This window comes from Grampus griseus (assembly GCF_964374135.1).
Source record: "Grampus griseus genome assembly, chromosome: 13".
Lineage (NCBI taxonomy): Eukaryota > Metazoa > Chordata > Mammalia > Artiodactyla > Delphinidae > Grampus > Grampus griseus.
Genome location: NC_139007.1, coordinates 12852106 through 12874589, shown reverse-complemented (window position 1 = coordinate 12874589; position 22484 = coordinate 12852106). Strand labels below are relative to the sequence as shown.

The window sequence follows — 22484 nt, the reverse complement described above, 5'->3', positions numbered from 1 at the left end:
ACTCCGATATCAGTTATCTAAGTCCAGCGCTAGTAAATAAAATTTGGGCGTGCTAACCTAAGCTGTTAATCTCTGTGATAAAAACATTTGACAGGTTTAATAAAACATTAAAAAAATTCAAGCCATACTAGATAAGCTGAAATAATACAGCATATGGCAAACTGAAAAGTGAATTATGTAGACAATAATCACTACAGAAGTTCAGAAGAGGAGCCCATTTCAGGATCAAATTGATAAGACAGAATTTATGAGTGAAGTAAGATTTGAGTCATGTTTTGACGTATTTATTTGGGTGGGGTGTGCAAGTCAATCTCAATGGTTTTCCCAGATGTTGTTTACTTTGGGGATCACAGCATCGTTTGGGGATCACAGCATCGTTTCGGAATCACATGAAAAGGATGAGCGCCCTCCTAGGAAAAAGAGCACATGCTCCAACACACAAAATTGTGCACATGATTTTAAATTGTACACCTTATACCTCAGGGCTGCAGAAGACACTTGAGTTATTTAACAAAACAATAGAAGAACTTTCACTACTTGGACCTTCTCATCTCGTTAGGCGCATGTCTTCCAAAGCTCCACTCCTTCCCAACCGAACCCCCCAGACTGCAGCAGTTCCAGGGCTCTCCAAGCTTCCCCCTGCCTCAGTGTCTCTTGTCAAGCAGCTGGTATACCTCCCCCAAGTTATCTTTCAGGGGGCCCTTCTAAATCTTGCCCATCTTTCCAGGTTAGTTCAAGGCACATGAAAAACAGTGATCAACTGAGATGGGGAAATCAAGACCAGAAGAAAATAGAGGCAAAGCAGGGAACAAGGAAAATATAAAAGTTTTACACATTACTGTACATAAAACAAGAACTGGGAGCTATGAAAAGGAACAATCAAGAGAACAGGAACTCATACAAACGAAAAATATTTCAGCAGAAATAAAAATTCAATAGAATGGCTAAAAGAAAAAGTTGAAGAAATCTCCCAGGAAAAAGAAAAAGGAAAAGAATAAACAGTACAAGAAAAAAAGATAAGAAATCTAGAGGATCAGACCAAGAACTGTTCTAGACAAAGGATACAGAGAAAAGGCAGAAATATATGAGAAAAACTATTCAAAAATTTTTCAGAACTGAAAGATGGAATCCCAAATTCAAAGACCCACCAAGGACTCAAGAGAAAGACCCACACTGAGGTACACCATCTGTAATTACAAAACAACGGAAACAGGAGAGATCCTAAGTGCTTCTGCGGGTGTGTGAGGTTGAGGGATAGATCACGTTGAAGGAATTACAATCAGAATTACACTGGAAATCTCATTAGAAACACTGGAATCCAGAAGTTAGTAGAAAAATGTTATAAATTCTACGGAAAAAATGATTTCCAACCAGAAATCTATCCTAATCCACCAATAAAGTTTAAAGTTGGAATAAAATATTTTAAGCAAACAAATATTTTTCAAGTTTACATCCCAGGAATCCATTCTAAGTGAGCTCGTAAACAATGTGCATCACCTAAATGAAGTTATAAACTAAGGAAAGGAATAGATGAGATCTAGGGACTCAGAGACCATAGCACAAAAAAGCAGCAAAGGGAATTCCCAGGGTGGTGATTAAAAGAAGTCCATGGAATAAAGCTGATCAGAGACACAGGAAGCTCAGCCCAGATGAGAACAGGAAGATGAAGGGCTCCAGAAGGTGTATCTTAAAGTAAAAGATGGAACTGATAAGTGACTTAATTTGTTTGGCCATACTGAGAGGATGTTTACAACCCTGTCAAAGTATATGAAAGAAGCATCAATTATAGGTATGCAGAAAACTAAGCAAGTGGAAAAAAAAATCCTAAAGAAAAAAAAAGCTGTAAAAAAAGGAAATGAAACCATTGTATATTAGATGTGTTGGTGTTAAAAATTACATCTTTATAATAATATAATTATGCAGTAACATATTTATAATAATACAAATACATCATGGCATATTTATAATAATACAAATACGTCATGGCATGTTTATAATAGTACAAATACGTCTTGGCATGTTTATAATAGTACAAATACGTCTTGGCATGTTTATAATAATACAAATATGTCATGACATATTTATAATAATATGAATATGTAATATTTACTTAACCAAAACTATGACAAAACTATGATTGAGGAGAACAGCCACATAAGACATAAATTTTTGTCTTCTATGATAAAACACGAACAGATAAAAATGAAAATAACCTGAGAAATAGGAGCATAAGCCTTTTGTTTAAAAGCACAGGTGTAAGTGGGGGCAGAAGAGGAGTACAGACCTGGTGGTCTCGGGTGGGACAGAGGGCTAGCTCTTTGTCATTATACTATGGAATAGTACGTATTTTAAAAATACATTCACAGGTTTCCACTTCTGGAAAGTGGACTTGCGTATCTCTCATCCTCTCACTAAGTACTAAAAACCCTAGGCATTATATTTAAAACACACCCAAGAAGACTGACAGGTGGACAGGCTACGAACCTTAGGACCAAAGAAGGACTAGGTGGTGAGTTCTCCGGTTTTCTTTTTTTTTTCTGTAATTACTTAGGTTTTTGTTTTGTTTGTTTTTTTAAATTGAAGTATAGTTCATTTACAATGTTGTGTTAGTTTCAAGTGTACAGAAAAGTGATTCAGTTATACATATATATACATGTACATATACATATATATATCTTCTTTCTCAGATTCTTTTCCCTTGTAGGTTATTACAAAATACTGAGTATAGCTCCCTGTGCTGTACAGTAGTTCCTTGTCGGTTATTTTACATATACTAACGTGTATATATCAATCCCAAACTCCTAATTTATCCCTCCCCACCTTTCCTCTTTGGTAACCATAAGCTTGCTTTCCATGTCTGTGGGTCTATTTCTATTTTGTCAATAAGTTCATTTGCACCATTTTTTTTAGATTCCACATATAAGTGATGTCATATGATACTTGTCTTTCTCTGTCTGACTTACTTCACTTAGTATGACAATCTCTAGGTCCATCCATGTTGCTGCAAATGGCATTATTTCATTCTTTTTTATGGCTGAGTAATATTCCATTGTGTATATATACCACATATTCTTTATCCATTCATCTGTCAATGGTTAAATATTTAGGTTGTTTTCATGTCTTGGCTATTGTAAACAGTGTTGCTGTCAATATTGGGGAGCACGTATCTTTTCGAGTTATGGTTTTCTCCAGATATATGCCCAGGAGTGGGATTGAGAGGGTGTGGAGAAAAGCGGGAATATAAATTGGTGCAGTCACTATGGAAAACAGTATGGAAGTTCCTCAAAAAACAAAAAATAAATCTGATTTCCTTTTTGTCTCGTTTATCCCACATTTGGAAATAAAAAAGCCAACAACCCAGAAATGCCACTGGGTACAGACAAAAACAACAACAATAGAAGTCTGCTCCCCTAGCCAAAGGACAGAAAAGGGGCATCCTAGCAAGACGGAGAGCTTTAAAAGATAACCTCCCTAAAGCTGCCAAACATCACAGGAAAAGACTGTGGCCCAGCCCCCTGTGGGAGCAAAGGCCACGGGAGGAGCCTAGACCCCACCTGCACCAGCTACAGTGAGACCCCCAAACCCACCCCACCAAGCACCACATGGAGCCCTGAGGACAGAGTGAGGACAGCCTGGCACTGGCCCAGAGACTGGATTCTGATGGAGGATAAATCCGAGTCAGGAGCCCCTGCACAGTGAGACGTGTGCTGCGGTGAATTCATGGGAAGGTATTTAATCAGCCAAAGGAAAGGGAGACGGAGGCAGGGGACGAGGGAAGCTTCGCCAGGGAGCTGAGCCTCAAGCTCCGTCTGGAAAGCCGGGTGGAACTGGCTGGACAGCAGAAGGGCCTGGAAGGTCCTGCAGCACAGAGGGCAGGGACAGAACAGCAAGTCCTCGGACAACCACAAACACGTCTGCCTGACCGGGTGAAGAAGGTTTAGGATGGAATGGAGAGAGGTAAGGCCAAAGAGGCTGGATGAGGCCGTAGGAAAGGGCCCCACGGGCTGCGATGAGGAACGTGCCTCCTCGCGGATCCAGCGGGGCCACCGCCGGACTCCCAGCCGTGAGGCGGGGGATCAGATGGGGCCAGACGAGTCAGGACTCTGGCAGGAAGGGATGAGCATCAGGGAGCCGGGAGCAGGTGGGAAGAGGACTCTGTAGGCGATACCTGCAGACATCTGGGTCAGTCTTCTGGATTTGAGGATTGTGAGGAGAGAGAAGGGAGCGAGCAAGCACAGCCACATGCCGTCCTCATTCGAGGGGCTAGTGTGCACAGCACCGCTAACTAGTTTTCTGAGCCTCATCTTTCCTATCTATCAAGTGGAAATAAGAATGGCAACCACACGTATCTCACAGAGTTACTGTATGAAAATGGGGAACACAGCTTATTACATCCCGTTGCTGCTGTATCAAACTACCGCAAACTTAGTGGCTCAAAAGAACATACATTTATTCCGTTACAGTTCTGGGGGTCAGGAGTCTGAAGGGGTCTCATTGGGCCAAAGGAAGGGGCTGGCAGGCCTGCGATCCTTGTGGAGCCCATTTCCCTGCCTTCTCCAGCCTGCATTTCTTGGCTCTCGGCCCCCTCCTCCATCTCTACAGCAAGCAGCATAGCATCTTCAAAATTCTCTCTGATTTGGACACTGACTCTCCTGCCACCCTCTTTCACTTACAAGCACCCTTGTGGGTACTGGGCCCAGGTGGGTAATCCAGGAAAACCTCATCCCAAGGTCAGTTGATAAGCAACCTGCAATCCCACCCACCTGCTGTCATGGAAGGTAACATATTCACAAGCTCCAGGGATTAGGATGTGATTATTCTGCTTACCATACATACCAAAGATTCTAATTTAATGTCTATTTGATAATCAGTTTTTTTTCCAATTTCACAACTAATATGTCTGGGAGTTGTTTTACGGTTTAAAAAAATAAGAAACCTGAAGAATCTGTGTTCTAAGTAACTCACTATTGTGTCTCTAGGATTTAGCAATGTATGCTAAATATCTAAAAAGCAATGATAACTATAGGTTTTGATATTTAACGTAATATAATCATTCCCATCTCTTTAAAACAAATGAAAATTTAAGACGAAGATACCACTGCAAAATCTAAATAGAACTATAAGCATTCTAGTGTTAAACTTCCATGATAGTAGAAACAGGTGGCCATACAATGCTAGGATTAGCTCATGCTGTTTCTAATCATAGAAATAAACACATTTGGAAGTCTGGAAGTATAGGAAAGGTCAGTTTGTCAGTCAAACAAAGGGCATTAAATAACTCAAAGGGAAACCTTCCTGACCCCAAGCAAGTACCCAGAGGAATGAGGAAGGTGCCATACTGGAGCCTGTAAGTAGAAGACAGTTCAACCCAAGTCAAGTCACCATTGCATCCCAGGACCCGTAGAACAGGCCCATTGCAGACCCCTGGAAGCCATCTGGTTTCAAGATACATATCTTCCATGCCTGTCAAATGTCACACTATAGACTATACCTTCAAGTCCTACGCCTAATGGTTATCCTAAAAATATAATACAGACATGGAACTAAGATAACAATTCCTAAAAAATTTGTTATTAAATAAACATAATATAAAGTTCCTTAAAAAAAGCACAAAAATAAATAGGATTTATCCAAATCTAAAAAAATCAGAAATCATATACTTTCCCCTAAACTTATTAATAATTTCAACCAAGCTAATATCAGAGAATTACTCAAAATAATTTCTAAGATATCTCATTTCAATCTCCTATTTCTTGAACATATGTATATATATATATACACACACATATATATATATGTATATGCAGCTCTAATATAACTGATATTCATCATGATGACCTCAAGATTTTGAAAGATACCAAGTTCTTATTGGTATCATTAAAGAAAGACTAAGTTATGGTCAGAATAATTTTACTACTGAATGTGTTGAGAACATGTTGTTGACTATTTAGATTTTATTTAAAACCTGCCTGTACATGAATTATAGATACATGAAATCCCTCAGTCAGAATATTAAAGTATTCATACCACACCTTTTCTTATCACATTGCACAAACACAGTTTCACTTTAATGAAATCAATAGCAGGGCTCATGTTTTTAACCAGTATAATTTAATTAAACACTTCCAATCTATGGAAACAAGGTTTTTCAAAAGAAGTACTTTTTCCCCCTAAACTAGGATATTTTGTTTTAATAAATCAAGAATAGTATCAATAAAAAATATAATAGTAGGAGCTATCCTATATTTCATGTCAGGATATATTCTTTCTTGAGATTTTGTTTATTACTCAAGGAAAGCTAAAAAAACACAGAAAAGCATTTATAAAGAGTAAATGTTAGTCAATTTTTCTACTAAAGAAGTTTTGTGAACATATCTGGAACAAGATGACAATGGTAATAATAATAATGATGGTAGTAATAATGACAAAAGTTTGAATGATTTAGTCTAAGATGCTTTTGCTGGGGAGAAGAAAAATCCCCAGAGATAAAGTCATTAAAACTTATTTATGAACCATCATCCTAACTGTGAATGCAGTGAGCAATTTTATGATCCTACTTTCTCTAAATGGCAACAATGACCTCTCCAAGAAAAGTAGAGGTAACTGCAAGCAGAGGACAGTTTAACCTTCCCAGGCAGACACAGGACCAAGATAACAATTAGATATTGGCTAAACAACAAAGCCTCTCATTCACTCATTCTTCCACTGCTGACCAACTACTCAGCAATGGCTTGTACCCTGATACATGGTATGAAAATACACTTCAGACCCACCTGTACCATCACAAGTTTCTTCTATACATACAGTTCCCAACTCTACTCTTGTGTTGGCCAATCCTTCAGTGAGAGAAAGACTAGACTGAAAAAACATTTGCATCATCTGGTAACTGATACGGAATATGAATGCTAGTATCTGGAAGGCTCCAAGTCACACAAAACCTGTTTAAAGTAGTTTTAAAAGAAGAGAGCAAACATATGCAAAAAAACAGATTTAGGAATATTAAGTATTCGAGGTATTTATTGATGGCTAAGAAGCTGATTATATATTGCAGATAGAAACCATGGCAAATCTGATATTTAATTCCTGATTGACCATATGAGGTAGAAAAAATTTTCAGTTTCCTAGACAGAAAATTCAGTATCTTTCAAAATACCAAAAGCTTAATTGTAAAGTTTTCTATAATACTGATCAAATCATACCTTAATAGAGAAGGAAAGAACAGATGGACGTGCAACAAATCAGCTTATTAGTTCAATTCTGTCTGAGTTTTGAAAATTCAGGTAAAGCCGATATTGTACAAAAACTCTGAGCATTAGATGACACTGGGAACAAACATGAGACAGAGAGGTATCAGAAAAAACAAGGTCCAACAACCTTGTGAACCTTTACCCAATGAAATGTAGTAAATAAGTTAAATGGACCTTTTGGTCTCCTCTGATATTTTTAGTAGTCAATTAAAAAAGATTAAAATATGAAGGCATTTACAACCATCCCAAAGGATAAGATAGTGAAGAAGATAGAAAGTAATACCAAAAAGAAACTCTCCATTATGTCTCAAGAGCCAAACAACAAAACAACTTCAGGTTACCTCAATGTCACCTGTAAGAAAAGAATCCCTGAGTCAACTTTTCTAAGCCATGTTAAGTAAATAAGAAAAACAAAAACCAAAACAATGCCATATAGTATCTGTTCCTCAGCCAATGTATTCTATTAACCCACATCTGCAGTAGGTCCACGGAGTATTATGCCACTTACAAGGGAAATTCTAACAGAAGAGAAAAACAGTCTTTGACCTTCAGGCATCTGCTAGTCAATGCCAGAGAAAGAACAAACTCAATATAGTACAGGTAATCCATCCTGAGGAATTTAACAGTCATAGACGTTACAGATTGGAAAACCATAAGTATAAGTGGTGTTCTGAAAAGCATAGAGACTTTTTGAGCAATAGGAAGTAAATGTAGGCATGGGAAAACAAAAGGGAAGCATCCAGGGCTTCCTCAGTGGTGCAGTGGTTGAGAATCCGCCTGCCAATGCAGGGGACACGGGTTCGATCCCTGCTCCGGGAAGATCCCACATGCTGTGGAGAAACTAAGCCCATGTGCCACAACTACTAAGCCTGCGCTCTAGAGCCCGTGAGCCACAACTACTGAGCCCGCGTGCCACAACTACCAAAGCCCGTGTGCCTAGAGGCCCTGCTCCACAACAAGAGAAGCCATGGCAATGAGAAGCCCACACACTGCAACGAAGAATAGCCCCCGCTCGCCGCAACTAGAGAAAGCCTGTGTGCAGCAACAAAGACCCAACACAGCCCAAAATAAATAAATAAATAAATTTTTTTTTTAAAAAAAGAGAAGTATCCAAAGATACCAATTAAAAAAACAGGGAAGGTAACTCAAAGTGGAGAAGCATAAACTTGAAAGCACAGGCGTCTATGGAGAGAACAAAGCTGTGGCATCAGAGGCCACAGCTGGGTCGTGAGGACCCAAGCAGATGTTGCTGGGTCAGAACTCCAGATGGCTGCAAAACAAGGTCCAGATGGAGACTGAGCCACGAGGCCAAGGGACCACAACAGGCACTGCCCAGTGGGCGTGCTCACCCAAACTACTGACATGGTATTTCATACAAAGAAAAGATGCATTACTTACCCGATTGATATGGTTGTTGCTTAAAATAACCTGGAGCAGGGTCTTCTCGAATTCTTCCAACTTCTTGGAACACTTTTTAAGAATATGATTAGATAAGTTACAATCACCGATCAGTCTAGCTAAAGTATCCACAGCTTCGATCCAGAAGCTTGAACAAGGAAGTTTGGGTTCTCGGTAAAAAGTGATCAAGCCATCCAGCAACTGAAAAACAGAATCGGATACTGTGGAAGAGGCGTTTTCAAAGTGGCTTAAGTCTGTTTTCAGACTTTCTGACTCGGTCAAGGTCTTCAGTCCAAGCAGACGTTGTAAGAACTGCATGTGAGAAGACAGAGGCTTTTCCAGAGGAGCATAAGGTCTGTTCACAATGGACAGTGGTGGGAAGGGGGTGGAGATGCAGCTCTCCCCAGAATGCTCGGTCATCTCTGAAGGTTCAGTTCTCTGATCATTTGATAAAACGCACCCAGAATCTTCCAGCAGAGTCGAAGTGTTTTCAGAATTTCTAGGTTCCTGAGCCTGCAACTGGGAAGATGGACCTCCTGAAATAGAAAGGAACAGAAGTGTTATCTTTCTGTATCTTTTTTTTTTTTTTTTTTTTTTTTGCTGCACCGCACAGCTTGTGGGATCTTAGTTCCCTGACCAGGGATCGAACCTGCATCCCCTGCTTTGGAAGCACAGTCTTAACCATTGGGCCACCAGGGAAGTCCCTAACATTTCTTCATATAAAAACTAAACACTGATTTTTCTAACTTAAAATACTAAATGAAGCATGAAATATGTATTAAACATTTGAAAAGCAGTAGTATAAAAATTGACAGAGGAGAAACTGTGAATGAAATTGCTTAGACTGACTGCAGACAAGGTCTTTATCTGGTAGAAAGCACAGATGATTCACCCATGTTTTGTCAAGTCACTATCTCCCAGTCAAGGCCATGCTTGAAAGGTACAGAGGAGAGACCACGAAACCTGAAGGAGGTCACTGTCTGGTATAGATTCCAACAGGTATCTGCAAAACAACAGGTGTATGTAAGATAGAGATACGCTCAGGGCACTATGAAAATAGGAGGAACACTGAACAGCCCACCCCAGTTAGACCAGTGCCTCCTGGAAGAAGTGATGGTAGAACTAATTTATAACACATAAGCAAGAATTCCAAGTTAAAAAGTTGGGGGAATGGAAGAAGAGAAGAGAATTCCATCTACCAAAGGGTATGCACAAAAGCACAACTTAAGAAGGAAAAGAAAAGCACTGTATATATAAGGACCCACCAGTAGTTTCATGTTCTTTTTATAGAAAATATAAGGCAAGATATTAAGTTGGAGAAATACGTAGAGGCCGGTCACAAAAGATCTTAAAAGAGATATTAAGGACCTCAGAATTTATATGTAGAGTGTAGAGTGAGTGTAAGTTGGAAAAATTATCTATATACCCACACATATACCTAATATATAAAAATAACTATATAAACAATGTATATATGTATGTGTACTTATTTATAATTATTAAGTATATCTGTCTATATCTGTGTGTGTGTGTGTGTGTGTGTGTGTGTGTGTGTGTGTGTATGTCATAGATCCTTGAAACTATATATATAACCATCAGAATTTTCTGACATCAGCTGAGACATATACTGCAGTTCAGGCTTAACTTAGTAACTTTAGGTCATTCTGTGACAGAGATGCCATCGTAAACACAAAAAGGCTGTTGTTTGTAAAATGATTATCAGTAAGACGTACACACAAAATTTTCACTGAATGTTCTACAGCACATGCATACATCTATGCAACCACATCTGAGAAATACTGATGTCAGCAGTGGAAGCAGGAATAGGACAATAAACAGTATAATGTAGGAAAGTGAAATGGTCGCATTTTCATTTCACAGATCACTCTATGGGCTTTGTGAAGGAGACACTGGAGAAGGACCCAATGAGACACTGAAAGATCAGCTCAGAGTCACTCCTATCAGTCCTGATATCAAGTGATGAGAGAAATGAAACAAGCAGTTACAGTGGAAGACTGGAAAGGAAACACAAAGGGAAGCCAGCTGACTGACTGACAGGCATTAGAGTAGAGTAGGAATAAATGCATCCCGTGATTCTGAATTAGGTGACTGGGTGGACGACGGTGCTACCAAATGATCAGTAAAAATACAAACAGAAAAATGGCTTAGGAGAAACAAAGAGAAGCTAGTCTTGGCCATGTAAACTTGGAAGCAACCAGAGGAAATCTAGGTGAAGATATTCACCTGGAAACTGGCCACATGAGCCAAAGGATGGGGAAAAGGTCTAGACTGAAGCTACATTTTAGGAGCCATCAGTGTGCAGGTGGGATGTGGAAGGATGAAAATGGTAATGATCACTCGGGGACGGGATGCGCAGTGGCCAGAGCAGAGGCTCCAAGAGGAACCCTGAGAAGCATCAATCTGAGGGCTGAGTAGAGAAAAGACAATCACCAGGGAGACAGAGAAGAAACAATTAAAGAGGTACAAGCAGAATAAAAACAACAGTGTCATGAAAGGCTAGGGAATAGTTTCAAGGAGAATTACATGCAGGAGGGAAGTCCAATAAAATGCAGAGCTAAAAAAACACGTCGGAATTACCAGCTAGAAAATCACCAGCAATCAAGTCCAAAGCAGCTTCGGTCAGTCGGGGCGGTGGGCAGAAGCCACAGTGAGCGGACTGAAGGGTGACGGGGAAAGTCACAAAGACAGTGAAGAGTGGCGAAGGCTTCTGAGGACCTGGGTCGGGACAGCTTAACACAGAGAGTAACTGCAGCAAACATGGCCAGACACACTGTGAGAAACATGAGCAACTATAGATTATGAAGAAAAAAGCTGGAGAAGCAAAAGCTGGAGGCAGGAGAGAAAATAGGTGGGGCGGGACGCGGGAGCAGGCGGAAGGAGACTGAGTCAAGGACCAGTGGATGGGTTGCACTTACTGATGAGGAAGGAGTTTCCCCACACACCCCCACCCCCAGGCTGAAGGAAATAGGATGAGAATGTACAGGGATGTAAAAATACCCCTGGCACATAGGAAGTGAAAGGAGATCTCATCCAAGTCTTTTAAAATTTTTTTTTTATTTTGGAAATGGGGGACACTAGTTGAACAGGACATAATAACAATGGCAAAAGCAGCACCCTCTCCCTGCCCCAGCATAAACTGGAAATCTACCTAATTTACTGCTCTTTTTTCCTTCAGTAAAATGAGAAGCTGATGAGGCAGAAGCAGAGGATTAAGCTTTAATTTAGCATGCATTCATTTAACAAGTGTCTACTATGACCACTACAAATATGCAAGTGTGTGCTTGGGATTCATCACTACAGTATCTGTACTCCAAGTTAGGGAGGTGATGCAGCCAATCCCCAAATGTGGTGGTGCCCAGAGCAGTGAACCGTCAGCAACATGTTTAACGACACGTGGCTGTTTCTATATTAAAGCAGGCAGACAACATGTTCATTTGAAGCCAACAGACATTTCCTTTTTCGTAGGAGCAAAGGAAAAACATTAGAAATCACTTCTCAAGACATCCATCTCACACTTCACACAAGTAAAACCGGGGGTACTACGGTAATTATTCAGGTAGATTACATATTTCTTTCACAAAATTCAAAAAGGTTCTCCACTAAGAAAGTGAACATAAGTTTAAATATTTTATTAACCTACTCAATTTTCCAGCAAAGTAAGCTGAACTTCACAGGTGATGATTTCAGGGAAGACTCATAAAATGAATTCTCCCAACAACTAAGTTGGGAAGCAAAGCTGCTTTCTTGTTTCTGCTTCTCACTCACTCCTCACTGGCGTGCCTTTGGGCAAGTAATGATCATGCCATCTCATCTCCAGTTGCTCACAGGTGCAAATTTGAAGGGAGTAGTTCTAGACGCATGGGCTCTGGTGATAGGAATACACAAAACCGAGTACCATTCTTCCTCTCTGGTTTGTTCCTGTGTCCTCAGAGAAGAGTGATAAGGCCATATGCTGAGGATGACAATTACTAAAGTCATGCTACCAAATCGAAGAAAAGAATCTATATTCACATTTCACTTTACAAAGTAGCTCCAGGGAATAATTCAATTGTTCAGAGGAACCCTGGAAAGTGTGCTGTTATCCCTAATTTACCAATAAGGACATAAAACACAGGCTCAACTTGATGAAGAGGCCTGAGAAAAGCCACACAGTGAGCAAGGAAAACCAAGCCTTCTGTTTCAAGGCCTTCCAACCACGGCAAAGAGGCCTGTGTGTTTCCATACCAGCTTCTGTACATGTCCACTATGGCATTCATCAATTTCTTTTTTTTTTAAATAAATTTATTTACTTATTTTTGGCTGCATTGGGTCTTCCTTCATTGCTGCACACGGGCTTTCTCTAGTTGTGGTGAGCAGGGACTACTCTTCGTTGCGGTGCGCGGGCTTCTCATTGCGGTGGCTTCTGTTGTTGTGGAGCATGGGCTCTGGGCACACGGGCTTCAGTACTTGTGGCGCGCGGGCTCAGTAGTTGTGGCTCACAGGCTCTAGAGCGCAGGCTCAGTAGTTGTGGCGCATAGGCTTAGTTGCTCCATGGCATGTGGGATCTTCCTGGACCAGGGCTCGAACCCATGTCTCCTGCACTGGCAGGCGGATTCTTAACCACTGTGCCACCAGGGAAGCCCCCATCAATTTCTATATGTTATCCACTTCTTGCTGGGCTCCTGAATGGCAGAAGTCCTGTCTCTTGTCATCTTTGTGGTCCCCTCACTGAGTAATGTTATCATCTGTAAAAGACACCTTATCAGGGGAAATGCTTAGGGCGACAACCTGCTGCTGGCTGAGACAGACCTCCTCTCATCCCTCAATATTCACGGTGCACCGCGATTTTACACCAAACTGCGATAATTACATACACAGATAAGAGAAATCAAACAGAACGGATAGAAAGACAGAAAGAATATGGTTATTCCAATAATAACTGATAATGTCTCAGAGTACTTGCTAACAAAAAGCCAATAATTTACTTTTTATAGGATCTACTACTTCTGGTAACCAATAACCAATTAACTTCCTCTTCTATTTGTCCTCAGTGATGAAACTGTGTAGAAATGCAAACAGCATTAGCACTGGAAACCAACACTTTCAGGGTGAAAACCCCTCACTGCCTACTAAATAAAGTAAATAATAGTGGGCAAATGTTCCTATTGTATATATTCTTATAAAATGGAAAAGACAAACGGGGAAAAAGCTTTCCTAGAGAGGATTAAACATTTTCAGTGATACTGAATATATTAACAGGTTATAATCTTGCAATAGTCATAAATGAAATATTTATTCATAAAACAAGATTTTTAAATATCCACCCTTATTTGGGTAACACAGAGCATGGAAACAGAAAAGGATCCCTGTCTCTTTAAATGAATCTTACATAACCACAATCAGATTTCACTCATTTGCTTGGATGACTTTTCTCAACATAAATCACAAAGCATGGCTAACAAAGGAGAAGAGAGAAAATGAAGCCATGCTCCTGCAACTTTTTGTAATTCCTGTTGTTCCAGGAGGGATTAAGGTAAAGCAGAAGTCAAATGATGCTTCTTTCTTAACTTGTTATTGGGCTGAAGGGACTGAGGACTGTAATTTCCCTCCAAGTCACTGGATATGATCTAATTAACACATGTGTTATTAGATTTAAAAGAGATAATAAACTACACACACACACAAACTGATCAAGCACAGTCCAGTACATATGAAATGCAAATATTATCTATTATTGTTAAATGATTATAGATGTCAAGAATCTAAATTATGCTGAAGTGTGAAACCATATACAAAAGTACGTGAAATAAGATAGCAATTAAAACTACAGATTCTGCCTAAAATATTCTATAGTCTCTCCCATACACTGGATCCCACAGACCTTCTATTCCACTTTACTGGACCCTTAACTCTCCCATTTTCTTGCAGTTGTTAACTTCCACTTTAATCCACTTACCATTTCAGAGTGGATCGCAAGCATACTTAACAAAACAGAGCCAGTGCCCTCCTGCCACACATGCTGCCCTAGAAATGCTCACCCTTGAGCAGTAAATAAATATTCTGCTGACCCAACAAAACATTCACACCCACATCAACTTCCATGCCTTTTCTCATCCATTTCCACAGTTCCTACTTCATTTATAAAAGAACCAGCTGTTTAAAATGCATCTTTACACCTTGCAAACCCCATGAACTCTATGTTTATAAAACTGAACAAGTCATCTTCACACTCTGCACACACACACAACACAACTTATGTTTCTCCTATGTGCCATCTATGTCAGCTGACAGCAGGACCATGCCTCCAGTCACCAGGCCTGGGGAGAGGAACCAGCCTCACCCCGCTCTTTTTCCTATCCTACACACACACTGCAATGCCACATTATGTTGGTTCTACCTTCTGCACGTGTGTCAGTCAGGACCCTCCAGAGAAACAGAACCAATAGGGTAGAAAGAGAGACAAAGAAGTAAATTTATTATGAGGAATTGGCTCACATGATTATGGAAACTGAGAAATTCCTAGATCTGCATTCAGCAAGCTGGAGCCCCAGGAGAGCTGAGGTGTGAGTTCCCGTCTGAAATTCAGCAGGTTCCAGACCCAAGAAGAGCCAAGGTTTCAGTTCACATTGAGTCCAAAGGCAGGAAAATACAGACATCCCAGCTCAGAAGCAGTCAGGCAGGAGGACTTCTCTCTCAATTTTCTTCAATTTACCGAGGCTTGATATGTGACCCAAGATGTGCTCTATGCTGGAGAATGTTCCATGTGCACTTGAGAGGAAAGTGTAACCTGCTGTTTTTGGATGGAGTGTCCTATAAATATCAATTAAATCTATCTGGTCTATCGTGCCATGTAAAGCTTGTGTTTCCTTATTAATTTTCTGTCTGGATGATCTGTCCATTGGTGTAAGTGTGGTGTTAAAGTCCCCTACTATTATTGTATTACTGGCCATTTCCTCTTTTATAGCTGTTAGCAGTTGCCTTATGTATGGAAGTGCTCCTATACTGGATGCATATATATTTATAATTGTTATATCTTCTTTTTGGATTGATCCCTTGATCATCATGTAGTGTCTTTCCTTGTCTCTTATAACATTCTTTATTTTAAAGTCTACTTTATCTGATACGAGTATTGCTACTCCAGCTTTCTTTTGATTTGAATTTGCATGGAATATCTTTTTCCATCCCCTCACATTCAGTCTGTATGTATCCCTACGTCTGAAGTGGGTCTCTTGTAGACAGCACACATACAGGTCTTGTTTTTGTATCCATTTAGTGAGCCTATGTCTTTTGGTTGGAGCATATAATCCACTCACATTTAAGCTAATTATCGATATGTATGCTCCTATTACCATTTTCTTAAATGTTTGGGGTTTGTTTCAGGTCCTTTTCTTCCCTTTTGTTTCCCACTTAGAGAAGTTCCCTTAGCATTTGTTGTAGAGATAGTTTGGTGGTGCTGAATTCTCTTAGCTTTTGCTTGTCTGTAAAGCTTTTGATTTCTGTCGAATCTGAATGAGATCCTTTCTGGGTAGAGTAATCTTGGTTGTAGGTTATTCCCTTTCATCACTTTAAATATATCGTGCCACTCCTGGCTTGTAGAGTTTCTGCTGAGAAATCAGCTGTTATCGTTATGGGAGTTCCACTGTATATCATTTGTCATTTTTCCCTTGTTGCTTTTGATAATTTTTCTTTGTCTTTAATTTTTGTCAATTTGATTACTATGTGTCTTGGCGTGTTTGTCCTTGGGTTTATCCTGCCTGGGGCTCTGTGCGCTTCCTGGCCTTGGGTGGCTATTTCCTTTCCCATGTTAGGAAGTTTTCGACTATAAGCTCTTCAAATATTTTCTCAGTTCCTTTCTCTCTTTCTTCTCCTTCTGGGACCCCTAAAATGCAAATGTTGGTAAATTTAATGTTGTCCCAGAGGTCTCTTAAGCTGTCTTCATTTCATTCTTTTTTCTTTATTCTACTTTGCAGCAGTGATTTCCACCATTCTGTCTTCCAAGTCACTTATTTGTTCCTCTGTCTCAGTTATTCTGCTATTGATTCCTTCTAGTGTATTTTTCATTTCAGTTATTGTATTGTTCATCTGTTTGTTCTTTAATTCCTCTAGGTCTTTGTTAAACATTTCTTGCATCTTCTAGATCTTTGCCTCCATTCTTTTTCTGAGGTCCTGGATCATCTTCACTTTCATTACCCTGAATTCTTTTTCTGGAAGGTTGCCTACCTCCACTTCATTTAGTCGTTTTTCTGGGGTTTTATCTTGTTCCTTCATCTGGTACATAGTCCTCTGCCTTTTCATCTGGTCTTTCTGTGAATGTGATTTTCATTCAACAGGCTGCAGGACTGTAGCTCTTCTTGCTTCTGCTATCTGCCTTCTGGTGGATGAGGCTATCTAAGAGGCTTGTGCAAGTTTCCTGATGGGAGGGACTGGTGGTGGGTAGAGCTGGGTGTTGCTCTGGTGGGCAGATCTCAGTAAAACTTCAATCCGCTTGTCTGCTGATGGGTGGGGCTGAGTTCCCTCCCTGTTGGTTGTCTGGCCTGAGGCAACCCTGCACTGGAGCCTACAGGCTCTTTGGTGGGGCTAGTGGCGGACTCCAGGAGGGCTCACGCCAAGGAGTACTTCCCAGAACTTCTGCTGCCAGTGTTCTTGTCCCCATGGTGAGCCACAGCAGCCCCCCACCTCTGCAGGAGACCCTCCAACACTAGCAGGTAGGTCTGGTTCAGTCTCCTATGGGGTTACTGCTCCTTCCTCTGGGTCCCGATGTACACACTACTTTGTGTGTGCCCTCCAAGAGTGGAGTCCCTGTTTCCCCCAGTCCTGTCGACGTCCTGCAATCAAATCCCCCTAGCCTTCAAAGTCTGATTCTCTGGGATTTCCTCCTCCCATTGCTGGGCCCCCAGGTTGGGAAGCCTGACATGGGGCTCAGAACCTTCACTCCAGTGGGTGGACTTCTGTGGTATAAGTGTTCTCCAGTCTGTGCGTTGCCCACCCAGCGGTTATCAGATTTGATTTTATTGTGATTGCACCCCTCCTACCGCCTCACTGCAGCTTCTCCTTTGTCTTTGGATGTGGGGTATCTTTTCTGGTGTTCCAGTGTCTTCCTGTTGATGATTGTTCAGCAGTTAGTTGTGATGTCAGTGGTCTTGCAAGAGGGAGTGAGCGCACATCCTTCTACTCTGCCATTTTGAACCAATCTCTAAATTTAATAATAATCACTCACTTGTACATTGAACAACTTAAAAGTAATGTTTACACTACCTGGTGGCCAATTTGGAAAAGCTATTTTAAAATGAATTCATCTTCTAATAGACAATTTTCAGTTTAAAGGAACTGTTTGATTTCTGCCTCTGGAAGGGTATATTTTAGCATATGACAAAGCATGTTTAAGAAATTCTGACCAAGAAAAGGCTGCAGTTTTGTTTAATCCCTCTCTCGAAGCCTGCATTACAATTCTAAATTTGAATACACCAAGACAGGCAGTAATATCAAATGCATGAAATTATAAACTAATGAAATAACTGTCTTAGCTGGACTGTCTTCGCTGCATGAGAGTCACAAAACAAAACAGTGTATTTGTGTGCCTGGCTGGTTCAGGACCATATGACAGTATGATTCCTCCTGCCTTCGATGCTCAAACTCTGGACTTTCCTGGTTATCCCGATACTCTTTCTCCCAAGTCATCCTCTAGTTCCCAAAGTAAACCATCCTCATGGCTGTGCCTTTGGCTTCCCCCTCTGTTCTAACTTCCTAGACATCCCCACCTTTCCTACAGCCTCAAAGAATTCCTTTGGGCAGATGATTCCCAAATCTCTATCTCCAATCCTACTCCCCTCCCAAGCTCAAGCCCCTAGGTATCTTGATGTGACCTGACCTCTCAACATTAAACCACAAATGTCCAAAACAAATCATCACCTTCACCTACACTTGGTCCAGCTTCCAAACAATGGTGCTACGACTTTCCAGTCTCCAATGTTTGAACCCCAAGAGTCAACTCTGACTTCTTCCTAGACCCCCCCCCCTTTACACTCCACTGACAAATAACATGACCCTGCCTCACCCTTCTGCTCCTCAGAATCACTAAATTGGTTCCCCTTTTAGGGCCTTTATGCTAAACATTCGCTCTGCCTCGGTTGCTCTCCCCACAACCCATTCCTAATTTTCTCAAGGCTGGTTCCTCCTTATCATTCAAGTGTCTGTTTAAAGTCACTTCTTCAGGGAGGCCTTCCCTGACCACTCAGTCTAAAGACGTCACCAGACCACTCAGTCTAAAGACGTCACCAGATCAGCCTCTGTCTCATCTCCCTGTTTTCATTCTCTGAATCTCCTTGTTACTGCCTGATCATTTCCTGCTGGTAAAATCTGTCTCACCCACAAGAATGTGGGCTCTATGAGAGTCTTGGACTGCCTGGTTTACTGCCATAGCCCAGAGCCTGGAATACTGAGTAAGAGCTCAATAAATATTACTCAGTAAATAAAAATCTTTTTATATCACCTCTTTATTTCTATGCCAAAATAATTACATGTCAGACGTGGGCTATGACAATGATGTTCCCATCTCCGATCTCTTCCCTCCCCAAACAATTCTAAACACGTAGCCCAATTACACTGCCTGAATAATATTATCCCTCAGGTCACCTAGAGGAATCACTTTCGGAAAGAATACTTCTTGGCACGTGCAAAGCACACACCCAATAAATGTTGGTTTCTCTTCTATTCTCCTGCTGGAAAATCTCCAAGGGCCCCTTACTGCCTATAGAATAAAGTACGTTTCCCACTGGCTGTCACACCTCTTCTTAATAGGCTCCAACCTGGTTTTTCATCTTATTTTCCAGAATACCTCTTCATGCCCCACATGCCCTAGTCAAATTAAACCATTTGCCAGTAGTAGATTCTTGTGTCCCTAATTTACACTGTTCCTTCTTGCCTGAAATACTCCAGTATCCATAGCTTTCTAAATCCTACCCATCCTTCAAGGTCAGCAACTTCCTCCAAAAAGACATTTAAGAGACCTAGTTCTCTAAGCCAAAAGAATCACTTTCTCTCTCCTCTGAACATCAGTATCAATCTCTGGACCACAGAGTCTCCCCGGGTACAATACGTGATACGATTTTGTTCCCAATAGACTCAGCAGGGCTCAGACCTTATCCCTCTCTGGCATCCTCACTTCGTTTGTAACTGACAGCTAGTGAATAAAAAGGGGCTGATTAAATGTACAAGAGAATTTCTCTAAAGAAAAGAATTACTGGGATAAAATTAGGAGCTGATAAGAAGAAGTGCCTTCTCTTTGGATGCAATCATTTAGGGGTCAGAGACGTGCAGTACAGGAAAAATGCAGAGTCCTAATTCCTAACAAATGGGAAGTGTGAGGCTGAGAGATGGTGGATACTTCTACTGATGCCAGTATCACAGCCCCATAGAATAACATGAAAACTATGAAAAGACAACTCACTATCAAGTGAACTGATGACTCCACTGGCATAACTTCCACTCATCAGTGTGTGGGTGTTATGAACACCACGGGGAACTGGCAAAAATAATAAAATGACTGAAGTCAGCAATATACCACATTCACTGGCCTCCTAATACTGTGGATGCCAAACCACATCGCTCTCTACCATCTCACCCGTTACCTTTCCTGCTGAGATCCCACACACCTTCAATCTCTCCTTGACCAAGCCTCTTCCAAGAGAATCTGCCTGAATTTGTCTTCCACCAAACCGCTGAAAGCACTGCTTTGACTTCAGCTCTTGGCCTCAGGGCTCCCCCTGCTCACAGAGTACACTGCTGAGATGGCACCTTGAAGCTGGCTTGGTCCCCTAGCCTTCCTGCTAGACAACTGAAACTGACATTCATTTCCACCAGATGTGTCCTCTTCACTCTCTTTATCAGAAAACAAAAGCACTGAGATCTTTCACCCAGTTCAATGTTTCCACAACCATAAAGGGAACACACTAAACATAGGCCTTCCTAGGTACGGTAATCAGAGTTTCCATGGGAGGACTCTAGGAGCCTGGGTTTTACATGAACATCTCAGAGGAGTCCCATAATTGAGAAAACTTCAAAAGCACTGCTGTGCTCTGCTCCCAAATCATGCACTCAGCCCGCTTCGTTCATTTTTTGCTAGGCTCAAAGCCTCCTGCCTGTGTCTCAGAAGCTACACTGACGATCCTACAGCAGTCGTTTTCAACCTTGCTGCACATTACAGTGACGTGCATACTAGACCACACCCCATGCCAAGGACATCAGAATCTCCAGGGCTGGGGACCAGATATTAATATTTTTTAAAACTCCCCAAGTGATTCCAGTGTCAGGAACATGACCTTACATCAATGCATGTTTGTTCTGCTTTCTTAGGAGAGCAGGGGAGTGGGCTGTGCCCCCTTCATGCCATCTCCACCCCTGCCTTCCAACCTCCTAGAAAAGCCTTTCTCCTTCCTCTCTACACGTTCATGTTTAATTCATGCTGAACCTTTCAGAGTTCAGCTGGGATGCCACTCCCTTTTCAGGGTCACCTTTACCACAGAATTTTCTCTCTTGTAATTGGAGAGCCTCATATAGCCTAGCTGTCTGCTTCCTGCCTTATCCTAAGACAGTGGCACCTGCCTTATGGACTGCAGCCTTGGATTCTACCCAGCAGCCCTGCCTCTCCTCCCATTTATGTTCTCCATACAGCAGCCAGGGCAAGAAGCTTCAAACTCCTGCTCAATACCTACCAAAGGATTCCACTCTCCTTAAAGTCCCACCCACTGGAACAAGCCCGACATAACCTGTGCTCCTGCCGTGCCTCAGGCCTCCTCCCCCGCCTCTATTCCTCACTCTGCTCCCCAGCCATGCCATCCACTTTCTGCTAACTGAGCACACATGCTACTTCCTGCCTCGGGGCCACTTGGATGACCCTGCTCCTTCAGGAGTCAGCTCCATCTCCTCTCCTTCTCACGAGGTCTCACTGACAACAGTCTAAGTCGGTAGCCCTGCCCCATCCCCAGACACTACATCACTTCAACCTGGTTTAGCATCTCCACAGCTTTTAACACTCTCGGAAATTTTCTTGCTTATAGGTTTACTTGCTATTGTCTGTCCCCCCCCCATAGGAATATAAATTCTATTTCTTCTGTTGTTTTCATCACCACTTCAGAAATTAAGTTTCTGTGGAATAAAGAAATTACTGAATTAATCAACGAGTGAATAAACATGAATAAATATAACTTAAAACAAATTTATATACATCACATGTAGTACCTTTACAAGTGACTATCTCAAGAGCTCTTGCCTCTCTAATCATACCATAAACTCATAATGGCACCAAGTAAACCTCTTCTCCTTTTCCAGCCTTGAAAATCAAGCACTGTACTGAGCAAATATCATCTTTAGTATGTACAAGTTGATATTTCTTGCTATTTTAGAAGATCCTCTGTACTGTATTCAAAAAGATATGTGTTTTTCAGCATATTACACTTTCTTCCCAAGTGCTCATGGAACATCTCCAGGTTAGGTCATATCTTGGGTCACAAATCAAGCCTCAGTAAATTTAAGAAAAATGAAATTGTATCAAGTATCTTTTCCAACCACAACGCTCTGAGACTAGATATCAATTACAGGAAAAAATCTGTAAAAAATACAAAAACATGGAGGCTAAAACATACACTACTAAATAACCAAGAGATCACTGAAGAAATCAAAGGAAAACTAAAAAAATACCTAGAAACAAATAACGAAAACATGAAAACCCAAAACCTATGGGATGCAGCAAAAGCAGTTCTAAGAGGGAAGTTTATAGCAATACAATCCTACCTCAAGAAACAAGAAACATCTCAAATACACAACCTAACATTACACCTAAAG

General features: G+C 41.1%; 1 protein-coding gene across 2 annotated transcripts in view; it reads right to left on the bottom strand.

Annotated features, from left to right (window-relative positions):
* MEI4 (meiotic double-stranded break formation protein 4) overlaps positions 1-22484 on the bottom strand; it is a gene marked incomplete at its 3' end in the record, with an annotated part of 202322 nt that overhangs the window by 152926 nt on the left and 26912 nt on the right. The window contains exon 2 of one of the 2 annotated variants that reach the window (XM_082668558.1): positions 8646-9164. In XM_082668558.1, the coding sequence (XP_082524684.1) occupies positions 8646-9164 (519 nt within the window). Of the gene's footprint in view, positions 1-8645; positions 9182-22484 lie in introns of both variants that reach the window. The other variant, XM_082668557.1, reaches the window with a different exon arrangement.